A 24,737-nucleotide genomic window follows, 5' to 3' on the forward strand; every position below is an offset into this window, starting at 1 on the left:
GGAAAGGGTCTTACAGTACTGTCCCTAAGATCACCTTCCTGTCAATACGCCTCATTGAAAAAACTTGAGTAGGAGTCTGAGAAGACCTGTTTAGGATTGCGCTCTTAACTAGGTTTGGAATCCTGAATACTGGGAAAGCAACTAGCTTCAATTTGTTAAGACACTGACATTCAGAATTAGTGGAAGTCTTCAGTCTTCAATTTCAGTGTCATGTTGGGGGAGAGGACACATAAAAGCCCAACAATCAACCAAGTTTGTGAAAATCATAAACAAACTCCTGATTTTTTTTGTAGCGTTTGACTCCAGCCTAAGAGTTCTTGAAAAATTTTGCTGATGAAAAACTCAACTCCCTGGAGAAATAACTCCTAATGTTGCCATTCAAAAAATAAAACTTTCATTATTGTGCATTATCAGCCTAACTACAAAGGAAGACCAGCTTAAGGATCAAAGATTTTCCTTTTGCTATTTCAGTGCCTCTGGATCTGCATTCTCATCAAAAATAAAAGTTTCACTGAAGTCCAAAATTCATGCTGAAGAGAAGCTGGCCCCAACCAAACTGGCCCTGCTGTAAAAGTCTGTCAAAGAGTACAATTACAGGAATTCTTGCCCTGATAATGGTACACATGAACACAACATGAAAACTGTAACATAAAATTATAAAACATACATAATTACATCAAGCGCCAATTCTCTGTTTGACAACTGGAACGTTGTCTTTAATGCCCGTAATTCAAAAACCTTGGTATATTTTAGAAGATCTAAAGTTCCTAGCTATAACATTCTTGAGAGCTGCAGGAAAACGGGTTCAGAGTCAGACAATCAATAGCTCAGTGTTCTCCACTCACCAACACAGGTGCGGCTGTCATTGATGCTGATTACATATCCCGCAGGGCAATAGCATGCTCCTCCAGAAGGGGAAGAGTGACAACGGTACTGGCAACTCAAGGCTGCACAGCGAGATATGTCTACAAAAAAGAATACACAGCTTGAATGCTAGTTGTGGTGGAACAGCTGCGATGCGGATCGAAGGACTGAGATGCACAATTACAGTTTCAGACAATATTACTGTACTCATGTGAAGTCCAAAGACACAAGCACTGTGACAGTCTGATGCTTATGATCAGGTGACTTCAATATACATGCAATGTCAAGGCATCACTGGAAAATTGGGCAGCTTTGCAACGCAAGTCTTACAGCAGTTCAGCCAACAGATATGACCATCAGGGTTGGTTTCAGGGGATTTTTTTTCCTTCACTCAAAGCAAATTGCTTCCTCCTGTGCCACTACTAGGCAGGTTCAAGCTGAATTTCTCTGGCATTGTTTCAGGAGACCAACTTGGATGCATCTAGTGACCTCAGTGCCAATGGGACCTCAGTGCCTATCGTGACCTCAGTGCCTATCATGACCTCAGTGCCAATGGGAAGGTGAGAAGGGCACCGAAGATTAAGGGATCCCTTATTTTCTTACCAATAATCCTGCTCACAACCCCAAGTTCAACGTAATATGCATACACTCAACTTTTCAATTAAAATTGGAATAAAATTGGCCACGACTGTAGGAAGCCTTAGCACAGCATGGCTACCAGATCCTGTTCATTGACTGACCTGCCTGCCAGTTGATGCTCCTCTGCTCGTCCAAGTCAACCAACTGGGGTCACGGGAAACCTTGAGATGCCAGATTGGTGGACTCATCTAGTGGCAAAACCTATTGCCTCCCGAATCACTGATCTCTGGGACAGAGTTAGCCACCACTATGGCATCCCACAAAAACAGCAGTGCCATGCTAACCATTCTAACTCTGTTCAGAACTGCACTTTTAGGCACAGAAGCTGGGAATTTGATGGTCCAGGTTAGCAAACTGACCAATGCGCTTTACTTCTTGGTATAACAAATCTTGAAATACTTAGAAGTACTTGAAATACTTCAAACTATTTTTTAAAGCTGATTCTCTATGGCAAAATCATTACAAAACCAGCCACTATTCATGCAAATTCAACAACGTTTTACCACTACTGTTGTGATTATTGTGTCGCTTATTCTTGCCATGACTAAAAATGCTTTTCCTGTTTTCAACACTGGGATCTCAAAGGCAATTAACAGCAGCCTACATGGCAATCCTGGTGTTCCACAATCACTGCTGGAGATAAATGGATTGCAGCAGGGGCAGCCAAGCTATGGTTCAGGAGCCACATGTGGCTGTTTCACACATATTGTGTGGCTCTTGAAGCCCCCGCCACCCCCGCTGGCCAGCTTAGAGAAGGCATTTGTCTCCTTAAATCATTTCTCCAAACTAAGCCAGCTGGCGGCTTAGAGAATGCATTTAAAGTTGCTTTCTTTCCACCTCTCCCTCTCTCCTCAATTCCAGTCTATTTTCCTTCCTTCCTTCCTTCCTTCTCTCAAACATCTGACATTCATGTCTTGTGACTCTCAAACATCTGACATTTATTCTATATGGCTATTTTCCTTCCTTCCTTCTCTCAAACATCTGACATGCATGTCTTGTGGCTCTCAAACATCTGACATTTATTCTATATGGCTATTTTCCTTCCTTCCTTCTCTCAAACATCTGACATTCATGTCTTGTGGCTCTCAAACATCTGACATTTATTCTATATGGCTATTTTCCTTCCTTCCTTCTCTCAAACATCTGACATTCATGTCTTGTGGCTCTCAAACATCTGACATTTATTCTATATGGCTATTTTCCTTCCTTCCTTCTCTCAAACATCTGACATTCATGTCTTGTGGCTCTCAAACATCTGACATTTATTCTATATGGCTATTTTCCTTCCTTCCTTCTCTCAAACATCTGACATTCATGTCTTGTGGCTCTCAAACATCTGACATTTATTCTATATGGCTCTTACGTTAAGCAAGTTTGGCCACCCCTGAATTACAGTATATATTCAGAAGAGGGGACGCATATCAAAACAAGAAGTAGTTACAAAGCTTTTGGTTGATACTGACCCAAGTGTAACTCTTGTTGTGGCAAAAATTTTATCTATGGTTTTTAATTATTCCTTTTCTTAATGAAATATTTATATCTTAATAGAACTTTATACTCAGTGTTCCAGATTTAGTTATTTTCTGTATTGTTGGACTATATTATTCTGTACCTTTAGACTGTATTATTGTATTATTCTGTACCATAACAGATTTCTTTGTTTAGACTGTATTATTCTGTACCATAACGAATTTGTTGACTTATGACCCTCTGGTCTGTGAGCATGAAGTATAAAGGAAACACTCACTGCAGTGTCTGCCTGCTGTTATGTTGGCTTCGTCATCTCCATCAGGACAGTCTGGAGTCCCATCACAGAATTTACCGACTGGGATACATTGCCCTGATACAGGGCAGGCCCATTCACCCGGGTAGCAGTCTCGATCACCACTCTCTAAAGAAGGACAATCATTGAGCATCATTCTCAAATTGCATTTCATTTTGGGTAAGGTTTAACTATTTGTCATTAGTTCTCTAATTACAGAATACAGCTATGACAGTTTCAAGCAGACAAATCTAACCTTCTCCTCCTCGTCTTGCTCCTTCAAAACACATTTGAAAAACCTCATTTTCATGGGTTATCTCATACATTAAGCAGAGGAGACTTTGTCTTTGCCACCAAGTGTATATTCAGTCCCATCCGTTCCTTAATGAGTGAACCTTTATGACTGCGTATGTCTCCAAGCATGAATCAATCACATATATATCCTGCATTTTTCAATACAAGTTTTAACTATCGTTGAGAGCAATCCTACTCAGGTCTACTCAGAATCCTACGCAGGTCTATTCACTGCAGCCCTACATTGCAAAGACATACACCAGTTGCATTCTCTTGCTCTATCTTCAAAATTTAGCAACAAAAAGACAAAAATCACATATATATGTTAAATAAGCAAAATCCCCAAAGTGATCAAATGCAATGTTTGCTAAATCATGTTCTAAAAGCCTAGAAGATTTCATAAGATCTGATTTGTAACTGTCATGTTTCATTCTTTACCACATCCGATCTCATCTGCATTATCTTCGCAGTCATCGTCTCCGTCACAGATCCAGCTCTGATGAATACAGCGACCACTTGGGCAAGTGAAGAAATTCCCTTTGCAGGTTGCATATGCTGAAGAAGAGAGAGGGGAAGGAATGTAAACCTTTACCCAAAGTCAAAATTCCAACATTTTAGCCTTCAGCCCTTAACACCTGCACATGGAAATAAAACTATCTGATGTTTGATAGAACCTGCATTCCCCATAAACAGGCTTGACCATATTAACATGGAGATGCTTATATCTTCTCATCTAGGAATTTTCCAGCCCGGAGCAACCATGTTCCATGTGCATATCAGTTCAAAATGGTCCATGTGCACATTAACTCTGCCTCATTATGGGTAGAAGTCACACGTCTCCTAATATTTTTAACTGCAAATTCCCTATTTAACAGCTACTGCTGCTTGGCCGCCATGTTCACTGGCAGTATTTCTAAGACTGTCAATCAGCATGTGTGCATGGCCAGTAGAAACTCATACGCATCACAGCAGATCGTAAAGTGCTTTCCAGTGTGCATAACTGTTAAATAACATTCAAAGTTTTAAATGCTTAGCCAGGAAACAAACAAAAAATCTAGAAAGCAAGCAGAACTACTGAGGTAAACTGTCCTGGTATTCTAGTTGTGGAATGCATTGTAAAGCAGTCAAAGAAATCCAAGCAGAAGCCAGCATACTGCAAGAATGTTCATCGCTCCTGTCTCCACAGTCATCGTCATGGTCACAGACAAAGGCTCGAGGAATACATTCTCCATTCCCACAATGAAACTGGGTGTTGGAGCAGCCGTGTGCTGAAAAGAAAGAAGAAGACATGCGCGAGTTCTGGAAACAAAAGTCCACCAGTCATCTGATGAATGGGTAGCAGCTGTTTTGGGGAGTAGAAATGCAATACTTACTGCAGTTAGTCTCATCAGAAGCATCTCTGCAGTCCACTTTGCCGTCACAATGCTGGCTTGCATTAAAGCATGCTCCATTGGAACAAGACAGCTGATCGCATACTGGGTATTCTACAAGGAGAAAAGTGGTTTCTTCTAAAGTGCCAGGTAGTTAAACAATGCATGGCATCATCTTATTTGTTTTGGCATCATTATTGTTACTGCTTTATGAAAACAACAGAATTCCCATTCTGAAATCAGTCTTTAAACAGTCAGCAGTTTCTTCACCACTGTTTTGGGTGGTCAATCCATCAATCGATCTTTCTGCAGCATATGCTTATAAACATCAGTGGTATCAGTAATAAATAATCTGAATAATCCTGCCAAAGCATTCTTATATTTAAGTCACTGCTGCCTTTGCTTAGACTCTCTTGCTCTACTCGGTACTGAAACTTCCTTCCTTTCAAACCTTCAATCTTGGCTCATCTCATAATGGGCTCTGTTCAAGCAAACATCCGTTGGGCTTAAATGTTCCTGAAATCAAGGAGCTTTAGTAAACAACTTGTCCCACCAAATTCATCAAGATCCAGGCATAACTAACTTTCTCGGGATCAGGTCATAGATTTCTCACTCTGATCTGTCAACTCATTACCTGCAATCCAGCAGGTCTAGTCCAATATACACCCAGTGCTCTGTGTGAACGTGGTGTGCGCCTTTCCCACTGTACACATATCTACTAAAGTGAAGAAGGCAAACTCCACTCACAGAGACATTAATGGTCACAATCTAGAGAAAATTAGCCACGTTCCATAGCATTAAAGTAGGTGCATAGTTGATTTCAATGGGAACACAGTGCTGCTAACTTTTTCTGGTGCATGTGTACCCTGTAGAAGGTTAAATTGGGCCATAATTCTTCTCCAGCTTAGAATTTCTATTTGTCTTCCAGGTTTCCATTCATTGCTTTCCTGAGCCTTTCATTCCAGCACAATACAGGATTTAAGGCCTGGCTCCAACCTGGCACAGGTTTGAAATTTGCTGCCACCGTCTCTTAACTTCATAGTCTCAATAAGGACAGTTAAGTGTTCATCTATCACTAAGAAAGAGAAATATATTCAAATATTTTTCAGAGAGGTAACTATTATTCTAGGTGCTGCTTTCGCTAAGACAGATATCACAATAAGATAGGCAGCATAAAAGGACATATTTTCAGAGCTCTCTAAATAATGAATAGTTGCTGCTCCGAGACTTACACATATAATTCATGTGAGTTTCAGTGCTGTCTTAAACAGAATTACATCCTTCTGAGCTCAGTGGCTTCAATGTACTTAGAAGGATGTAACCCTGCTTAGGAGGCCCACTGTTAATCTCCCCAGTTAAAATGTGCATGTTCATCTTTGGGGGGAGAGGGAGAATCAGGGAACAGAGCACAGAAGGCTAAGGTCCATTTTGAGTACCCTCGAGGGACATTCTCAGATGAGGCCAGTTTCTGAACAGAGGATTGTCCTCCTGATGCACCATAAGCCTACAGCATTTAGCCCTATTACAGATGATATTATGTGGACTGGATGATTCAGTGTGTGTGTGTGTGTGTGTATGTGTGTGTAGTGTTGTTGAGTTACAGCCGGTGCTCCCTCTAAGCTGTGGAGTCTTGTGAGCAAACATTCTACTTTGTGAGCTACTGGAATTAAAGTTGTGAGCTACTGCATAAATTAGTTTGCTCTGGAGCCACCTTTCCTGAGCCGGGCGCTTAAAAACTCTAAGCTCACACTAACTCAGCTTAGAGGAAACATTGACCACAGCTGACTTACGGCGACCTCAGCAAGGGGCTCTCAAAGCAAGTGAGACACAGAGGTGGTTTGCCACTGCAGAGTCTTGTCCTTGGTATTCTCCCATCCAAGTACTTTCCCTGTTTAATTTCCACTATCTGATGAGATTGGACTATGCCATGCTCCCTTCTCTCACATAATATTCATTACATTGGTTGATTTGAATGAAGCCTCCATGAATTCATAGAAATTACAATTCTGAAACCAGGAAAACCAGATGCTTCAAACAGATATCATAAATTCTGTAATCAGGGCATATTTGGTAAATTGGTGAAATGCACGTTATGGTATTATTTGTCCTTGTTATGAAATCTGGAATATTTTGCATGGCTAGACTACCAATAGGAATTCTAACAACAGCCATGAGGTATCAAGAAGTTAAATTCTCCTTATCCACATTTTCTCCCAAACTCTAGAGTCCAGAATTACCTAGTCCTATTTCCAAAGTAGAATCAAAGCTTAAGAAATTCTCTCTCTCTCTCTCTGGTTTAGCACTTCTGTACAGAGCTCAGCTTTCATTACCTTCAATTCCTTCTCTTCTCCTATTACCAGTGCATGCTCATGCACAGATAAAACAGTGCCAAAATTCAATCTTGATATAATTACACATGATGAGTACACCAAAATTCTTTTCCTGTGTTGCCTTTACCAATGCAAGTATACCCAACAAAACTTTGCACAAGTAAATCATGGTGCTTTATAGGCAAATCAAAATCACATTTTTTGTTTTATCAGCACACACATCTGCACCAGCAATGTAATGAGAGAAAGAATGCAACAGAAGCTTCATCAAATTGCATATACTTGGGATTCTAGAATTAAGTTTAGAGTATCTAGGTTAACCGGAATATAGGAAAATGGTGTAGTCCACAGAAAATGTGCAAGGAAGAGAATGCAGAAGATCTGCTTATCCCAAATTCAAAGAATTGTTAACCTAATTTTAGAAGTTCGCAGGTCACAGTGCCTGACATACTGTGACAACTCTCAGATGTGGCGGGAAATCTAAGGAAGACTTCTTTCTCCTTTAAGTACTGCAGTAAAATGTCTCTGGTCACAGAACTGTCAAATTCATCAGCTTATACATCATTTTATGAGTAACTTTATTGCAGTTAATTCAGTTGCAGTGTGTGTGTGGGGGGGATCATTTCAGGATTTTCAGTACAGATTTTTTTTTTAAGGCTCAATGTTGCTGTTTCATTTCATTTTGAAAAAAGTCAGCCTTTGTGACTATGTTTCTAATTAACTGTCAGTAAGCAATAACAACAGAACCTTAGGAGCCAATACCAAGATGATTATCAGGGACAGCGGGTCATTAGGGCTAAATGAGATTTCTCTTGATAGTACTTTGACAGCTGCTGTGGACAGCGGCATGCACACTTAAGGATTCTGTGGAAATGTACTTTCTTCAGCACACTTTCAAATTGGAGTTGGAGGTTATAGGAATTACATTTTCTATGCAGGAGGCATGGAGACCCAATGCAAGTCACTTTGCACCCAACAACCAATAACCGTCAGCTGTGTTATTTCTTCTCTGTTGAAGATATCTGGCTTCATGCCTGAGACCACAGACAATCAGTAACTTACGTAAACTTATGGATGGTTCTGATTTAACAACTCTGTAATGTCTCTGTTAATGTAGCGAAAGAAAGGCTGATTTAGGATGCTAGCCACGCAACTGAAGTATACAAAATTATCTGTAGGATCAAGCTCAAGGGCTTGTATGCCAGTCTCCAGCTAGGACCTGGAGATCTCCTGGAGTTATGGCTCATCTCCAGACTACAGAAAGCAGATCCCCTGGGGGAAAATGGATGGTTTGGAGGATGGACTCTATGGCACTGTAATTCACTGAGGTCACTGCCTTCCCCAGGCTCCACCCCCAAATCTCCAGGAGTTTCCCAGTCTGGAGTTGGCCACTAGGGGAAACCTGACAACTCTACTCAGGGGAAATCAAGTCAGCTATGCACAGAACTGATGAGCTGGACCACCCTGGAGAGAGTCTAGACCACCCTGGAGCAGGGTTTTTTTTTTTTTTTAAAGGTATTACAAAATTAAATGAATATCCATCGTATTTTTTTTTAAGATCTGATTTGAAAATATTGTGTGTTTATTTGTCCATACATAAAAAAGATTTCTGGAAAATAAATTAAAGAAGATAGCCCACCTGAAGTGCAGGGGGGAAAAATTAGCTTTCAGTTTTTAGGCCACTACTGAAATCTGCCAAATTTATTACAAGGGCAAGGGGAACTGATGCTCAGCCCTATAGGCGGAAACACACATAGTGTGCCCCCACATATATTAATTTGTATTCTTCCTAAATGTGCGCAATAAGAATTCTAAAATTTTCAGGGCAGATCAATGTTCTTTTTTCACTGAGTTGTTTCATATGCAACAATGCTTGATTTTGCCTCACATTAAAATAAAACTTCATGGGTGATGACCAGGGGCAAGACATAGGATTTTATTTTTTTAAAGAACTGCTACTCATCGAGTCACCCAAAGGGTTCTCACAGCAGCAGGCAAACGCTATAAAACACAACATTAATTTAGTGGTTTACTTAGTAATGGCCTCAAGAAAATACAGCAGAAGACAAGAAGCCGGGGGGGGGGGGGGGGGACATGAAATACACCATTTGGTGTTCTGCTTCAGTTAAGGGTCTTGAAACTGCTTTTTTCTACAAATCAATACTCCACAGAAGCGAAAGAAATATTAAGTAATAATTACTGTATTGCAGTGTAATCCTAATGGTACTTTTCTGGAAGTCCCATTGAACAGACATGAGTAGGATTCTGAGTAGACCTTCCTGGCTGTCCTACAGTGGTTAACCCTACTGACGTCAATGGGTTTAGAAAGGAGAACATTCGCTTAGGAATGCATTATTAGCCTCCTTGGCACTTTTTGATTTGATAAATGCTGGTCTATAGAAATAATAAGATACAGGGATCAGTCATTGCAAGTAAGAATCTCTTTACGTAAGCTGTTACGGTGTTGTTGTGGTATATGCTGCATCTTCTAAATAACTGGTTCAAGTTATATTGTGTTTAAAAAATAAGCTATGAAACAAATGTTTGACAAAATATCTCCTATTGAAATGGCAAAATAAATATTTCTAACCACCATATAGAGATAGCTTCTAGAGGGATGGCTTTTTGCTCTCATATACTTTATGCCTTGCTAACTTTATAATGTTTTAATTATAATTTTCCGGAGGGGAAGAAAATGTCGGCTTCTCAATCATGGCCAAATATTGATGTAGCTGGAAAGAAAACAGTTATTTCTATGAAGCAGAACAAGCTCCGATGCTCTAATTAAATGGCCTGGAGCTGAAACACTGGTGTGTATCTTAGCCTCTGCATGGCTAGATTTTCTTGCTGTTAATCCCATTAGCAATAACACAGACTGTAGCTTTGAATCTACTTTGTGCCATTTGACTACATGTATAACTGCCGAGTTACTACCAGGAGCACTGTGCATTTGACTGGCCTTTGAAATACCACAGCTCATTCAGAAATAAGAGCATTTATCTCCAATGAAATTTAAAGCTTGCCTCCAGTGATGCCTGCTAAAATAAAGGTTCTTCAAAGCCTGCTGAAGCAGACCAAATGATTTCCAGCTACTTGCACTGCAGCATCTAGGATGCAGAGATGGCCGAGATGGCCACTACTTTTGTTGGGTTGTTGGGAGAGCGAGTTTGGTGTGGAGAGCCAGTTTGGTGTAGTGGTGCAGAGATGGCCATTACTTTTGTTGGGTTGTTGGGAGAGCCAGTTTGGTGTAGTGGTTAAGTGTGCGGACTCTTATCTGGGAGAACCGGGTTTGATTCCCCACTCCTCCATTTGCACCTGCTGGAATGGCCTTGGGTTAGCCATAGCTATCGCAGGAGTTGTCCTTGAAAGGGCAGCTGCTCTGAGAGCCCTCTCAGTCCCACCCACCTCACAGGGTGTCTGTTGTAGGGGGAGAAGATATAGGAGATTGTAAGCTGCTCTGAGTCTGATTCAGAGAGAAGGGCGGGTATAAATCTTCAGTCTTCTTCTTCTTCTTTAAAAGGGAATTAGACACATTCATGTACAATAAGCCCATCCACGGCTATTAGTCATGATGACTAAATGGAACCTTCTCATTTAGAGGCAATGTTCCTCTGAATACCAGTGCTAGGAGGGTTACAACAGCGGAAGGCTTTGGCTTCCATGCTCTGCTTGTTTACCTTCTAAGTTCATTTGGTTGGCCACTGTGTGAAAACAGGATGCTGGACTAGATGGACCAATGATGCGATCCTGCAAGGCTACTCTTATGCTATGTAACTTTACTTTTAAAGTCCATGTCATATTAGACTGTGAGGCTTAAAATGATCATCATGAAGTACTTCCATTTTCCACGGCCATACCTTTTATCAGTAGTCAAAAATTACAACTCCTTAAGAATCTTCTTGACAATAAGAACCCTGAGGTTACATACAAATTAGCAAAATTTGGCTGGTTTGCCACAAAAATAAGAAAAACTCTAATAATTCAATCAGGAAATGGTTAAACACTTTTTGCCAATCTGTTTGCTGTAACTGCCATGTTCTGTTATATTTGTAGTCTTACAACACTATTTTATGCCTTTTTATATACGATTTTACAGACATTCAGTTTTAATTTTGTATGATTTTACTATTTTAAATGCTGGCTTAGGCTGTGAATAAACTTTCAACTTTCTTTCTATGCTATGTAACTATTCATCAAGAATGGACCCACTGAATACTTACTGTGAAAGGTTCTTTTCCTCTGAGGAAAAGACAACATCTTGGTGGATGATTCTCACTACTCATTCAAGGAGGCAGGAACTACTTTAGAAAGCAGAAGTAGATCAGTCTACTCTCTAACTGCTCTCCCTGATGAGGTAGGAAAATAACTGAAGGGCAGGTGACTCCCGCAGCGGAGACAGGAAGGAGAAAATGGTCTTCCCTGAATGGTCCTCCGCCTCAGAGCGAGGGAACTTGAACTTTTGCATCTCTCTGATTTTTATTCTGCCCCTCCCTCTAAGCACATGACAGCATGCACAGCCCTCCATTTCATGTTCCAAGCCATAGTGTGAGGTAGTTTGGGCTGAGAAAGAATGACTGGACCAAGGGTACCCAGTGAGATTTATGGCTAAATGGAGATTTAAACCTGGGCTTCTCAGATTCTAGTCCAACACTTTAACCACACTATGCTGGCTGTCATGCAAAGACGCATCCTCTGTCACTGAGCTACAGCTCCTTCTCGAAGTTGAGATATGGAACATGGAGAAAAATCCTGGGGTTCCAGAGCCTATGACTTATTACACATTAGACTAGAGTTTCTTTTGTGGAAATCTTCAGCTTTCTCCCAAATAACCATATAGTGAGATTTGCCTTCAATGGTGGTTTCTGAATGGGTGTTTTAACTATCCACTGAAAGTTATTTCTGGTGTCTTTGGGGAAGAGCTCTCTACTTCCATAAAGTATTGGTATGGAGGCATTGCATAGACCTTAGTTTTAACCTAGAGTGGGGGGCATGATGATGGATTGGTGAACTTGATTAAATTTCCGTTACCTATTACTTCAATAAATATGTGCAGACAGACCTTCCCATGGCCAGCAATATTCCTACATCAAAAGTCCTCTAAACTGCAGGTGATAGGGTGAACTATATAGGCCAACAACAGTGCTTCAGTTTTTGTTCATTTTATCCATACCCTTAAGTTAGTATCTAATAACGAACTGCATCTAATATCTAATAACGAATGCATTAACACTCTTTCGAAATGCAATCAGTTTCCCATAATCAAGGCAATATTAATATCTTTTAAGGCTCCAAACTCATAGTCTTCATTCTGTTAACTAAGGAAGTTGTTCACTGAACCTTACATTGTTGTTGTTGAAAGATATGAAGCATTTCTTCAGTCCAAGGATGAATATCCATCACAGCTTCAGAATTTACTGACACATGGGGTAGTAAGTGAGGATCAAAAGCCAGGGTCTCCACAAATCTTTTCAAAGCGCATACCGCTTCAGGACAAATTTGCCTGCCTGAAAGTGAACCTGTATGCTTTCCTTTTTTGCAGTTCACTGCCAAATACATTCTCAGCAGCCCACCATGATTCATGCATGAAACACTCAGAGGACAAAATCACTCACATTCTCGCTTAACTTGGATGCCAAGTGTTGAATGCAATTCAGGTACAGAACAGGTCTAGGACACCATCTAATCATGACTGCTTGGATTAACTTCAGCCGTTTCATCTTGAGAACACACGCTTAGAGTTCTGCAGCCTACCACCAGCATGGTAGACCCTTGCCCTTCTTGGCTTACAACATCTAACAATAAGAGGATGACCGGATAGATTTGAGAAGGGATTAATGTCTCTTTAAGGGAGATGTCAGCACAACCACTTTAAGAAGGTGGTAATTTAGCCAGTTCAAAAGAATTCCCACCCCAAAGGACCCTGAGCACTGTACCAGTCACTGGCTAATCACAAATCTTTCCTTTTAGGATAAGGAAAGTGATCAGTGGTTACTCAATTCCAGACATTCTTGGACGACACTAATTATCTAGACCTATTTCAAACTGGCTTCTGGCCCAGGTCTGGTTCTAAAATTGCATTGGCCAGACTGCTGGATTACCTACTCTGACAGTACAGCTCCTAAAGACAATTACACCTTTCTAAGCCTGTTGACTCCAATTAACTTAAAAGGGTTAAGTCTGGTAGAATAGCACTGTGAGAAAAGGACAGGAGAGTGCAACTCTATTCATTCTTCTGGACCTCTCCCTAGTTCCTGATACCATCAAACTGTAGATTCAGAGGTAGGAACTGGGAACTTTGGTATTTCTATTATTATATGAAAGATTTTTGTTACGCTTTTTGTTATATTATAGAGTTCTGTAGTAGTTCATTCCTTTTAACATGTATAAAAAGCCACTGAGTGAAGTTATTTGGGGGTGAAAGGTCATCAGGATACTATCTGTATTTCTCATTTTCATCTGATTCAAGTAAGGTGGTGGGAGCACTGGACATTTTTGCCTGAAGATGATAATGGGATAGGTGAAAGGTTAATGAACAACCTAAATCTAAACAATACCACTGTGAGCTGTTCATCTGGTCTGATTGGGTTATACATCCTCAAAAGATGAGGTTTACAATTAGGGGTACCATTAGATTTAGCCCTTATCCTGAATGCACTGCAGGTTATCTGGTGGTATCCATGGCACAAAGTGCCTTGCACCAGGGTTGGGTTGGTGCACCAGCCAAAGTCCTTTTTTTGGATAAAGATTACCTGGCACAACTACCCATGCCCTGGTAACATCCAGATTAGACTGTGTTGTGTTGTACATATAGCTACCTTTGAGGACTACTCAGAAAGAGTGTTCCCTCTAAGCTGAGTTAGTGTGAGCCAGCTCACAGTTTTTTAGCCTCCAGCTCACACATTTGGGAGGATGATCTCAGAGCAAACTAATTTATGCAGTAGCCAAATTGCTTACTCACAGTTTTAATGCCAGTAGCTCACAGAATAGAATTTTTGCTCACAAGACTCCACAGTTTAGAGGGAACATTGCTCAGAAACTGTAAATAGTCCAGAATATGACAGTCACACAGCTGAGACTTGAAATTCCAATACTATCTCACCAGCTTTTAAAATATCTCCACTAGCTTCTGGTATGATTCCAGGCACATTTAAACTCCTTTAAAAAAAAAAAAACTTATGAAGCCCTATGTAGCTTGGGACCATGTAACCCCCTGTTCCTATCTGACCCTCTCTGCTAATCAAAGACTTTCACTGGGTGGGCTCACCTCCATAAATCAGAGGGGTGACAACAGGTACAGGACCTTTTTCATGGTAGTGCCCCAGTTGTGGAATGCCGTCCTCAACTCAGCTTGTCTCAGACAGAAGAATCTTGCTGGTGGAAGAAAGTGCTGTCCAATCACAGCTGACTTATGGCAACCCCATAGAGTTTTCAAGGCAAGAGACCTTCAGAGGTGGCTTGCCACTGCCTGCTTCTGCGTAGTGACCCTGGTAGCCCTTCCATCCAACCAGGGTTGACCCTGCTTAGCTTCTGAGATCTGATGAGATTGGGCTAGCATGTGCTACCTTACCCAGACAAATATGCCCTATGCACTGCCGATCAGATCAGGCCATTGTTGAAATCAATGAAATCACTGCTGAAATCACTGAAATGATGAGAAGTATAAAAATTAACAGGAAGTCAATGAAATCATATCCTACGTTTTTGTTTTATTTTAGAAGAGTAGATGCAGACTGCATAGATCGTATAAAAACAAAGTAATTACTGTTGAAATTACAGTTTACTAGAATGACATATTTCTTGAAGATTTTAAAGAAAGATACAGGCTCTTAGATGGTGATCTGAAGTGATCTTCCGTAAGTACAACCCCTGAAGAAGTTGGAGATTAAACTGCCAAAAATGGATACAACTAGTCTGACCAATTGCTCCCTTCAGCCCAAGCACCCCAATCCATGGTCACTAGCATATTTTAAGGTCATTTGTGCCTCTTTCTGACTTTGAGATCCATGGCAGTTGTGTTATTTTAAAAAAAATTCCAAGCTGGCTGTCCCCACTGCTTTGTATTCCAGAATATCTGTTGTCTCTGAATCATATTTCATTTTGCAGTGATCAGAAACTTTAATTCATGTGTAAAAGCATGACATGAAAAGCACAGGCTTCTGGCTCATCTGAAATACAGTCTTCCTTCTGCAGGATATTCAAGTGCATCATAAATAAAATCATTCAGTCTTGTTGTATTAGAGAAACTTCATGAGTGTCAGCTAAATAAAGAGGGCTACTTTCCTTGCTGATACCTCCACATGTAGCTATGTAATTTCAGCATCATTTTAATATATCATGTTTAAATGCTTCTGTTTTGTTTCAGGTTGATTCAGCTCTGTTTCAGACGTCTGCTCTCTTGCACAGTTTTATTGGATGCCCCACACTATTGACTGTATGTGACTTACACTACATAATCTTCCATGAGTTCCAACGAAAAGGGTGAACTATAAATAACATCAATCAATCAGCTACTAATTTTGAGGCCACCTGTTGTACCCACTGTAGGTAACAGAATGACTCAACATACCAGATGGTTCTACATACCAGATTCTACATACCAGATGACTCCACAAACCAGACTTTGGGCAAGCCCTACCCACTATTTATTTTTGAAGTATTTGGCCAAGTTAATAAAAAGAGGATTTGTTTTAAGAAAAAACTAGCATGTTGATATGTCTCACAAGTCCTGGTACTTTTATCCTAGACTTGGGCTCAGATTCTATGATATCATTCCCCTCACACTTCTCTATGGCCTCTGAGGAGGCACTCCTCCAGGGCAGAACTTGCTTCCTCTGTCCCTAGCATCTCTGTTCACACAAGAGCTCCTTGAAAAATACTGGTCTTGTGGCTGTGCAAGTGCTAGCAGCAGAAGGAACCAAGCTTCACGGAACAGCCTCCATAGTGATCAGAGAGAACAGCCGGTGACATAGGATCCAAGCCTTGAGATTTTATCACTTCCTGAGAAAACACATGCCTTCTTCCAAGCGGCCCATTTCAGCAAGACTTCAATTTGCTATCAACACAACAATTTGTACGGAATGTCAGGAGAACGAACTTTAAAGTACAATTGACTTCCCTTGAAAAATGCAGCCTCTGTACAATGCTGTGTAATCAACCTTCTCTTACAGGGCCGTACCATTCACCTAGCACTTCAAGGAGGCCTGTATGGAGGTGACAACAGATACCATGTGATGGTTTTACTCATAAAGCTCAATGTTTCTACTCTTGGAATGCTACATACCTGTCACATCAGCATTCCCATTAAGGCCCAAACCTCCCACATCGGTTTCTGTACTAACAACAAGAAAAACAACCCCAGTAATCAAACCCCCCAGTCAAGAACTAAATATGTTCCATGAGTTCTTCTAGCTGAAGCACATGAATTCTCTGGAATTTATTGTCCACAATTCTATGTTCATAACTTACAATACAGAGGCAGTTAAATCATTCACATCCCAAATATAGTACGTTTGTTACTCCAAATTGCTTAAACTGCAATCTTTGACCGTTTTCGCACACAGCTCACCTCGCAGTCACAATCCTGTTCCCTCCGCAGCATCTGGTCAAATTTCCCACCATCTGCGCCGAAGTTACAGGAAGTGCCGCAGCTTTTGCGTAGCAAACGTAAACCGCTAAAACCCAGTTTACGTTTGCTACGCAAAAGCCGCGGCACTTCCTGTAATTCCGGCGCGGATGGTGGGAAATCCGACCAGTCGCTGCAGAGGGAACAGGATTGTGACTGCGAGGAAAGCTGTGTGCGAAAATGGTCTTTATTTAATGTTTGAAAGAAAGAGGGAGGAAAGACAGGGACTCTCACAAACCATACCCCCACTACATAAACAGAAGCACACTTAATAAAGTCTCAAAAACAATGTAACTGTTATGAGAGCATCGGTACTAATCCAAGGAAGAATCTGCACTGAAATTTTGATAACAAAAAGCATATTGTTGCCATGTCCGTCCATCAGCAAACCTCTTAATCTTACAAATTGATTAAAATGCCAAAGGGAGAAGGGATGAAACCAAATCTAGTGCTAGAGATTGAAAACTACTCACGGCAGCTTCTCTCATCTGACCCATCTATGCAGTCTTTCACCCGATCACATCTGTAAGCGCTTGGGACACACTGTCCATTGGAACATGAAAACTGCCGACTGGTGCACGTTCGCCCAGCTGCAAAAACAACAACAATAATGAACGTATTTAGAACTGCATCATTTATACATGAAGAAGGGAGGAAAAGGTTTCTTCTTTTTACAGCCTACCTGCTCTCTGCCTCTCACTGCATGAAATATAGTATCTTATTCTACACAAGCTGAGAATCAATTGCTGTTCCACAACCCCACTGTGCACAGTATGTACGAAGATGTCTAAGTGACTCCCTTTGAATGCTACAAAGTTTTAGGATCAATTTCCATGCTTGTATTTCTTATGGAAATGCTCCAAATAATATGTGATTGCTACAGATGAGGACTTTCCATTGTGGGAGGCCTTGTGAGGTAAGTGGGGCTGAGAAGGTTCTGAGAGAACTGTGATTGGCCCAAGCGGGCTTCATATGGAGGAGTGGGGAATCAAACCCAGTTCTCCAGATCAGTGTCTGCCACTCTTAACCATTACGCCACATTGGCTCAAGTGTGGAGTGCTATTTGAGTGACTGCACCATAAACAATAAGTACATACTCATGCCAAGGACTGCAGATGACAGTTGGACTTTGGTGCGGAGTTCCATTCTGAATCCCTTGAGTTAATGTGCACAAATGTAGACCTGACACACGTTCTTCAGTATGACTCTGTCCAAGCTTGGCTTAGAAATGCCACTGGATTTTGTCCTAGATTGATTCCTTAGTAGATATGTAACTACTGGCCATACCGCTAAAGGGTGAGGAGGACAAAGGACAGGATTATTTTGTTTCTTCCTTCAGGAGACTCGGTCCGGGGGGTGGGGGGGGGGGGGGAGAGAGAGACTTAAAAGTCTCATTCCTGGTCAACAGTTCAAGGTTTGATTTGCGCTGTAACTAGAAAAGCTGATTTCCCAGAAGATGAGTAACTGACCAGAACTTGGCTTAACAAGTTCTATTAATACCATAAGGTCGGGAAATTGTTAAGCTTTGTCAACACATAAAGCCATTAATTATGGCACTACAGTTCTGTGAGAAAGATTGCTAATATTCCTATTTTGCTGAAGGGAAATAGAAGATAAAAACAGAACATAGGACTTACCAAGAAGGCTCCTTTTGTTTGAGAACAAAGAGGACATTCTGGCACAGTTGGGTACTCCTTTTCCCATTGTATGAGGAGGCAGAAGCTAGATTGCTCTTTCCACCCCAATGGAGAAGGCAGTGCCTATTGTCTCAGATCAGAGGCTTCCACATCTCCTAAAGAAAATACTCCATATGCCTTTAGATTTCCCCCATCCCACCCTTCTGAAACAACTTAAACCTTAACAGGAATAAGCAAAACTGTAGGGAAATAGAGAGGGACAAATAGTAAGAGCTTCACAAACCAACTTCCCTGTTGGCAGATGATTCCCCCACTGCTTGAGGCAAAAATCAAAAAAAGACTGGTGGGTCTCCATGATGTTCTCATTCTCAAATAAAGCGACCTTCATGGTAAGTCCAATGTTACGTTTTCGTTTGAGACAAGAAAAACATACTGGGAAGGTCCCAACTGTCAATGACAAAACACAGGTCTCTCTACACCACCTGCTGCAGCACCCTTTGGCCAAAGGTGCATCTACTGCTGCCATAATGTCCACTTTGTAATGCCTGACAAACATTGATTTGGATGCCCAAGTCACTGCTTTGTATATTGTCTTCTACTGAGGAATTTGTATGGAAGGCTGCCATAGTAGATGCACTTCTGGTAAAATATGCCATGATTCCTTCAGGTGGGACAAGGCCTTCAGAAAAGTAGGCTACTGATCCACACTCTTTCAGCCACCTGCTAAGAGTGGCTCTTTTTGACCTGCAATACTGTATGGTATGCTACAAACCAGGCCTCTGATTTTCTGGTTGGTTCCTTCCTTCTAATGTATATACGCAAGCCCTGTGCAGATACACTGAGTGCTATTTTTTTTTTCTTCTGGGCAAGCATAGACTAATTCCTCACTAGCCTTTGTCCTGATTCCACGCTCCTTTTTCCCACATTAGATGCCACAGCCCTTGCTGCGAATTTCATGGGCTCTAGTCTGGCACGAGCCATGAAGGCAGCTGCTCTCTCCCGTTTATGAAGGTAGGCAAGGACCTTCTTATCCAAGTCGGGGAACTCTCTTAGCAACTTTCAGAGCCACATAATAAAGGCTCTGGCCGTAAGTGGTTTTGCACCTGCTGCTGTGATGGACAGAGCCATGGCTTCATGTGATTTGCATAGAACTGCTTCACTCTTCCTGTCAGCGGCACCTTTCAGTTTGGCTTCCCTTTCTTTAGGAAGTGCTACTCTTGCTGCCAAAATGGCTACTGGGGCATCGATGACCGGAATTTTTAAGAGATTAGATGCTTTAGGAGAGAAGGCACACCACATTCTTTTAGCTTACCCCACATGCACGCCTCAATTTCCTGTTTTAAAACCTGGGAAAAGGAAAGGCACATCCTAATTTGCTGGGGCTAGACAAGACTTCAGAGGCCCTATCCTCCTCATCCTCCTCCTCCATGTCATTGGATTGTTGTACTTTAGGGGGAGAAAGATGAAAAAAATTAAGGGCCCTGTAGAGTAGAAGGGGTAATTGCTCCTGAGTGAACAGTCTTTTAGACTGCTGACTTTGTTGAGGAGGTTCTTCCTCTGAAAATCCCTCAACCTTTCAATCAGATTCATTATTAGAGAGCTCAGATTCTTCCTCTGATCCACAAAAGGGAGAAACAGAATGTTTCCTTGAAGCACAGTGATGTTCCTTGGTTGACCAGTGAGGGGTCTGCTGATGTCCAGCATTCCTACAGCCTGAGGTGAGGTGGAGGGTGGAGAGCTTGCTTACTAGCCTCATTGTGCCTCTTTCTGGAGGTCTGCTAGGGCTTAATGGAGATTTTTTTTTCTTCTTTTTTCTCCATTTGAGTGCTACCAAATTCCTCCACCCAAGATTGGAAGGTGTGGGGAACAGTAATAATCTCTGGCTCATTTGCTGCTTAATAACCTTCTGCAGGAGTCAGGGTCACAGCTTCCCACTCATTCACCCCTCCAGGCATTTCTTCCCTGGAGGTAGGGGCCTGTTCTATGAAGTTAGGCCTTCCACGCTGCTCTCTGCAGGGAACTGGTGTTTCCCCACCAATTTGCTTTTTGTCTTCTTCAAGGTTTGCAACACTTCTTTGCTTAAGGCTCTGCCCTGCGGCTCTAGTGAGGTGTGGGGTTGTGGCAAGTGCATTTGCAGGGCCCTGCTGCTACGCTTGCCCAGTAAGATCACCCCCAGTTCTCCTTCTGAAGAAGCTACTGCATCTCAAACTTCAGTGGCTGAGTCAATTGAAACATAGCAATCTGCTAAGAAGAGGTGGGAGGGGAGGGAAGTGGAGACAGAATGACAAGAGGAGCAGCTTTTTCTTCCCCACCCCTGTAAAGTCTGGATGGAAGACAAATGGATGACAGATGACTTTAACATGGAGGGTCAGGCACACAAAAGGGAAAGATTTTGCAATGGAGCCACTCTGTGAGAACTGGAGTCCCACAGAGCTCAAAGAATCCATGTTCTCTCAGAGGAGGCAGGAAAAGAACTGAAGGAGGAGAGCACTCCCCTCTCCATAGGGGGTAAAAAGGGCAATCAAGTTCCTGCCTGCTAGGATGAGAGGAAGAGTACCCAAATGTGTCACAACGCGCTCTTTGTCTCAGATGAAAAGATGGGATTTTCCAAACCCAAGTCCACAGGTGAGCTAGGATATAAGAAGTTACTCACCTCAAGCCTCTCCCAGAAGCTCACAGCTTCTTAGATTACAAGGGAGAGAAACATATATGGCTCTCACCGAATCACTACAGGTTGAGCAGGTAATAATTTTTGCTGTCCACAATGACCAGTGAAATGGCTAACCACAAGCCCAACTGAGAAAAGTAATAGTTTCAAACTGCAAAAATAATAATTTTGTTTCTTATTTCACAATGGTAAAGATTTCTCCACAAAATCTATGCCTATTTTTATATTTAACAGTAAGGACAACCAAAATATTTCTACATTCAAACAATGAGGTAAGTAGAAGCATAGTTCATAAGGATAACAAAATGTAATAAGGCTATGTAAATGAGTTTCATATTACATAGACATTTAGATAGTCATGCTTTCAACTAACTTCTATAGCCGCACAAAGCTATTTGAGCAACTACTGACTACACAATAAACCTCATTTATCTAATGATTAATCTATATTTCAATCAATCATTATTTATTATTACCACAGATCAGCCAAAATTGACACACAAAGAATTAATCTGTTTTTATGAGAATATGTTTGGCACAAAGTTCATCAACATAGAGCTAGATGGGGAAGTTCAGTGGGCTAATTCAGACACTATACCAACCCATGGTTAAGAAAATGTAATCATTAAGTGTTATGCCTGAGTTGATAAACTGACCCATGAACCAAAATCAGAAACTCTGCTTGCATTCAGTTGTCATGATCAAATCAGTTTGTGACAAGAATTACTCAGGAAGTCATGAGGCTTACATGCTCCTTCCATTGTCTTTTCCTGCAGTGTACAGAGATTGACAATTTCCTAGTTAGAACAAGCCACAATTTGCTGCAACATCCAAATCAGCTATTTAAACAAATTTGTGGTTAGCTTCTTGCCTACAAACCAGCATTTTAAACCAGGATTAAACAACAATCTGCAATTTGTTGAAGCGTTTGATTCAGACATTACAACAAATTACAGCTAGTTCAAAACTAGGATGTCTTCAGCACACAAAAGGAAGAAGGGAGTGTTCAGACCAGGGAGTCTGAGGGCTTCCTGGTTCATTCTTCTCATAAACAAATCATCATTTGTTCACATCTGGAAGCATCCTACATGGGTTAGCAGATCTTGGTTTGGAGTGATTGTCAATTGAAAAAATAGAGTTACAGCCATCACTTTGTTTCCAGATTCTGCTATACTGGAGACACATAAGTGGACTTATTAATTTAAACAGCTGGGAGTGTTGGAAGATAGAAAAGAAGAAAAGACAAGTAGTTACAACCCTTAAGTTTTCCTGTCATAATTTACAGTGCAATCCTAAACAGAGATTCTAAGCCTACTGAAGTGAACTGACTTAGAAAAGTATAACTTTGCTTATGACTGCACTGTTAGAAGCTCAAAATGTAGTCTGGGTTCTGAGAGGTTTTGCACAAACTGCGATTTAGAGCAGTCTGAATCGAACCAGTGAAATCTAAATGATGATATCCAAGTAAGAACAGTTCAACTGATAGGGGGGGGGGGGGTGGTTTCAGTGGTAGTTCATAACTTACGGCACTGATGTTCATCTGAGCCATCCTCACAGTCTTCTTCGTCATCACATACCCATGACAGAGAGATGCATTCTCCATCACTCTGGCACTGAAAATGACTTCCATCACAGGTGGGATGTGCTAGTCAAGACAATTGGATTTAATTTATTTAGATGTTACAAAAATAGAGAGAGCTAGGTATTAAAATTCCTTCTAGTGCTACAAAATGTTTCTGAAATACAAGGAACTCTTCCAAATAAAGGTCAGGTACATATTCCAGTTTCCACTAGCCACGAGTCATCCTGGCATGGCTGCAGGGAAGGTATTTTTTTCACTGGGAGCTACTAATGTTTCCTAATCTATCTTTCATTTGCTATCCCTGCAACTGACATCTTTCTCTAAGCTTGTTGGCAACCCTATAACCTAACATATCCAGCACCCTGAATTAAGCTAAAGGGGGGGGGGGGATGTGACTGCAACAGAAATGACTTCCTACAAAGGGCCCTCTCTCTCTCTGTCAGCTAGAATCCATCAATATAAATTCCTGCCCCCTGAATGGGTAGCCTTTCGCCCTAAGTTCACCTTCTTCAAGTAAGCCGTATTACATATACAGCAAGCCAGAAATCTTTGCCTGTGAAATCAGTTAGGTAGCTAAGCAAATCTCTTAAAGCAATTCTATGAACTAGGAATCCTCCATTTCTAACACACAGAAGCAGATGGCTGAGATTTCACAGCCAGCATAAGCAAGCTTTTACACATCTTTTTATCTATTTTGTCATTGTCAGGGCTGCCAATTCCAAGTTGGGAAATTCCTGGAGATCTGGGTGTGGAACCTCAACAGGGCAGGGTTTTGGGAAAGGAGAGACCTCACTGGGATATAATGCCACTGAATCTACTCTCCAAGGCAGCCATTCTTTACAGAGGAACTGATCTCTGTAGCATGAAGAGCAGCTGTAATTCCAAGAAATCTCCAGGTCCCACCTGGAAGTTGGCAACCCCATGAGGCCACATATAGCGCTCCCGGGGGGGGGGCAGCCATCCAGTATCTCTGGATTCCCACAGGTTATCTGTAAAAGTGTGGCAATATTCATCTGACCGCATCACACAGTCATAAGGCAATGTTCAGCATTATGTCCAAGTAATCAGATATGCCAACAGTGAGATTAAAATGTCTCCCACTTTTAAAATCCTACTAGAACAACAAAGGTCCATCTAGGGCACTGTTATTTTTCCCAGTGGTGACCAGAAAATGCCTGCCTGTGAACCTACCTACCTTCTACACAGAATGAAAGCAATATATTTCTCTTCAGCCTCCAGTACTCAGGGGCACACTGCTTCAAAACACTAAGGTTCAATTCAGCTATCGTGGGTAAGAGCCTCAGATACAACCTGCCCTCCAGAAATCCAGATAATCTTTTTAAAAGTCAATTTAGGCCTGATTTATAGAGGCAAGCAAATGAGGTTGGAAAGAGGAGGTAAAAGGAACAGGTGACTGGATGGACTGCATCAAGTCAGACTACAGGTGGAAGATCACATGTTGGAATACTCCCTATACCCCAAACCAGAAAAGCAAAGATAAAAAGCCTTCTCCTTGCTTTGCAGTCCACAGAAACACATGAAGCAACCTGGCACTGAGCAAGGTTGGTTTATCAAGGTCAATATTGCCTTCTCTGACTGGGAGTAGCTCTCCAGTTTTCAGGCAGAGGCCTTTCACATCACCTGCTACCCAATCCTTTTAGCTGGAGACTATGGGGACTGAAACAGGGAGCTTCTGCATGCTTTGCCACTGAGCCACACCAGTCCATTTCACCATCTCATTTCTCTAACAAGTTTCCTAATCTCAAAATTGTTTACGGCAAGGATGTCAAACTCATCTGTTGACTACCTGGCATTACATTTTATGACACACGTGGTTTTGATACCTCAATCCTCTTCATGTGTAGGCTAGGCCAAAATTAGTGATTATGACCAAATAGTTTATTTGATCCCACCTCCTAGCCTGAGCTGAACAGGACTCATTTCAACTAGCTATAACAAGATTTAATAG

At 41.4% G+C, this 24,737-nt stretch overlaps 1 protein-coding gene across 1 annotated transcript in view; it reads right to left on the reverse strand.

The window, feature by feature from the left end:
• Positions 1-24,737, reverse strand: part of LRP2 (LDL receptor related protein 2) — a 204,885-nt gene that overhangs the window by 135,345 nt on the left and 44,803 nt on the right. The window contains exons 3-9 of the mRNA XM_060257327.1: positions 22,712-22,831; positions 17,355-17,471; positions 4,933-5,043; positions 4,714-4,827; positions 3,998-4,114; positions 3,251-3,394; positions 846-965 (exon numbers count right to left, since the gene is read on the reverse strand). Of these exons, the coding sequence (XP_060113310.1) occupies positions 846-965; positions 3,251-3,394; positions 3,998-4,114; positions 4,714-4,827; positions 4,933-5,043; positions 17,355-17,471; positions 22,712-22,831 (843 nt within the window). The remainder of the gene's footprint in view (positions 1-845; positions 966-3,250; positions 3,395-3,997; positions 4,115-4,713; positions 4,828-4,932; positions 5,044-17,354; positions 17,472-22,711; positions 22,832-24,737) is intronic.

Source organism: Heteronotia binoei, chromosome 16 (assembly GCF_032191835.1).
Source record: "Heteronotia binoei isolate CCM8104 ecotype False Entrance Well chromosome 16, APGP_CSIRO_Hbin_v1, whole genome shotgun sequence".
NCBI lineage: Eukaryota > Metazoa > Chordata > Lepidosauria > Squamata > Gekkonidae > Heteronotia > Heteronotia binoei.